The 1,111-nt window shown below is 50.4% G+C and overlaps 1 protein-coding gene across 2 annotated transcripts in view; it reads right to left on the reverse strand.

Annotated features, from left to right (window-relative positions):
• The window catches only part of CDHR2 (cadherin related family member 2), a 74,555-nt gene that overhangs the window by 59,068 nt on the left and 14,376 nt on the right, over positions 1-1,111 (reverse strand). Inside the window, exon 1 of one of the 2 annotated variants that reach the window (XM_045284956.1) lies at positions 1,087-1,105. The exons of the other annotated variant lie outside the window; for it this stretch is intronic. Coding sequence (XP_045140891.1) covers positions 1,087-1,092 — 6 coding nt within the window. The 5' untranslated portion in view covers positions 1,093-1,105. Of the gene's footprint in view, positions 1-1,086; positions 1,106-1,111 lie in introns of those variants that run through there. 2 annotated transcript variants of the gene reach the window in all.

Consider the following 1,111-nt stretch of genomic DNA (forward strand, 5'->3'; position numbering starts at 1 on the left):
CTACGTATATGCACAGCTCCTCTGTGGGGTTGGCTACGTATATGCACAACTCCTCTGTGGGGTTGGCTACGTATATGCACAGCTCCTCTGTGGGGTTGGCTACGTATATGCACAGCTCCTCTGTGGGGTTGGCTACCTGTATACACAGCTCCTCTGTGGGGTTGGCTATGTATATGCACAGCTCCTCTGTGGGGTTGGCTACGTATATGCACAGCTCCTCTGTGGGGTTGGCTACATATATGCACAGCTCCTGTCAATTTCAAGGCTTGGTCCCTGCCAGGCAGGAGGTAACAGATAGTTCATTTGCTTGTGTAGAAGGCTGTAGCAATCTCATTTGCATAGTCCATCATCACATATTTGCATAGTATATTGACCAATGTCTGCAAGGTACATGCTAATCGCACACAGACTGCAGCCCAGGGCCAGAGTATTAAGCCAAGCTGTTTATGCTTACCCAGGAAATACAACAAACCCTCTGTGGTAGAAAGCAGGGGCAGAGGTCATTCCTCAGGGCTTAAGGGGAAATTCTCTCAAGCTGCTTGTCCAAGCAACGAAGTCAAACGGCTACAGAAAGGAGCTAATTTCACCACACGTGTTCTCAGAGCACTCACTCGTGGACTCCATTGCCGGGCTGGGAAGAAGCCCAAGTGGCCCTTTGAAGCAAGTCACGTGGAAAGTCATCAAGTCCCCTAGCCCACAGCCCAGTCAGCTCCCAGTCAACAGCCAGCCTGTGAGTGAGCCCTTGAAACAGATCCTCGACCCGCAGACGGCCGTCCCCATGGAGCCCTCCCCAAACCGTGGACTTCTCACACCACACAGGAACTGTGATGTTTCACCGGTAAGGTTGAGGTGATTTCTTGCGTGGCAGCAGATAGGTGGTAAAGCAAATATCCGAAGGATGGGAAGAGGATGGGAGGGGGGAGGGAGAGGGGGTCCTGTGAGGCATGTAGGAGGAAGCTTCCCATTAAACATGGAGGATTCAACATTTATCTCCAATATTTCCCTCCTAAAACTCCATAAGAAAACAGTACAGACTTCAGAAGCTAGGAAATAGAGAAATGAGACGAAAAACAAAATCAAACTCACTGCCATCGAGTCGGTGCCGACTCAC

Source organism: Echinops telfairi, unplaced genomic scaffold (genome assembly GCF_000313985.2).
Source record: "Echinops telfairi isolate 266 unplaced genomic scaffold, ASM31398v2 ScPeMD7_7469;HRSCAF=8507_0, whole genome shotgun sequence".
In the NCBI taxonomy this organism is placed as follows: domain Eukaryota; kingdom Metazoa; phylum Chordata; class Mammalia; order Afrosoricida; family Tenrecidae; genus Echinops; species Echinops telfairi.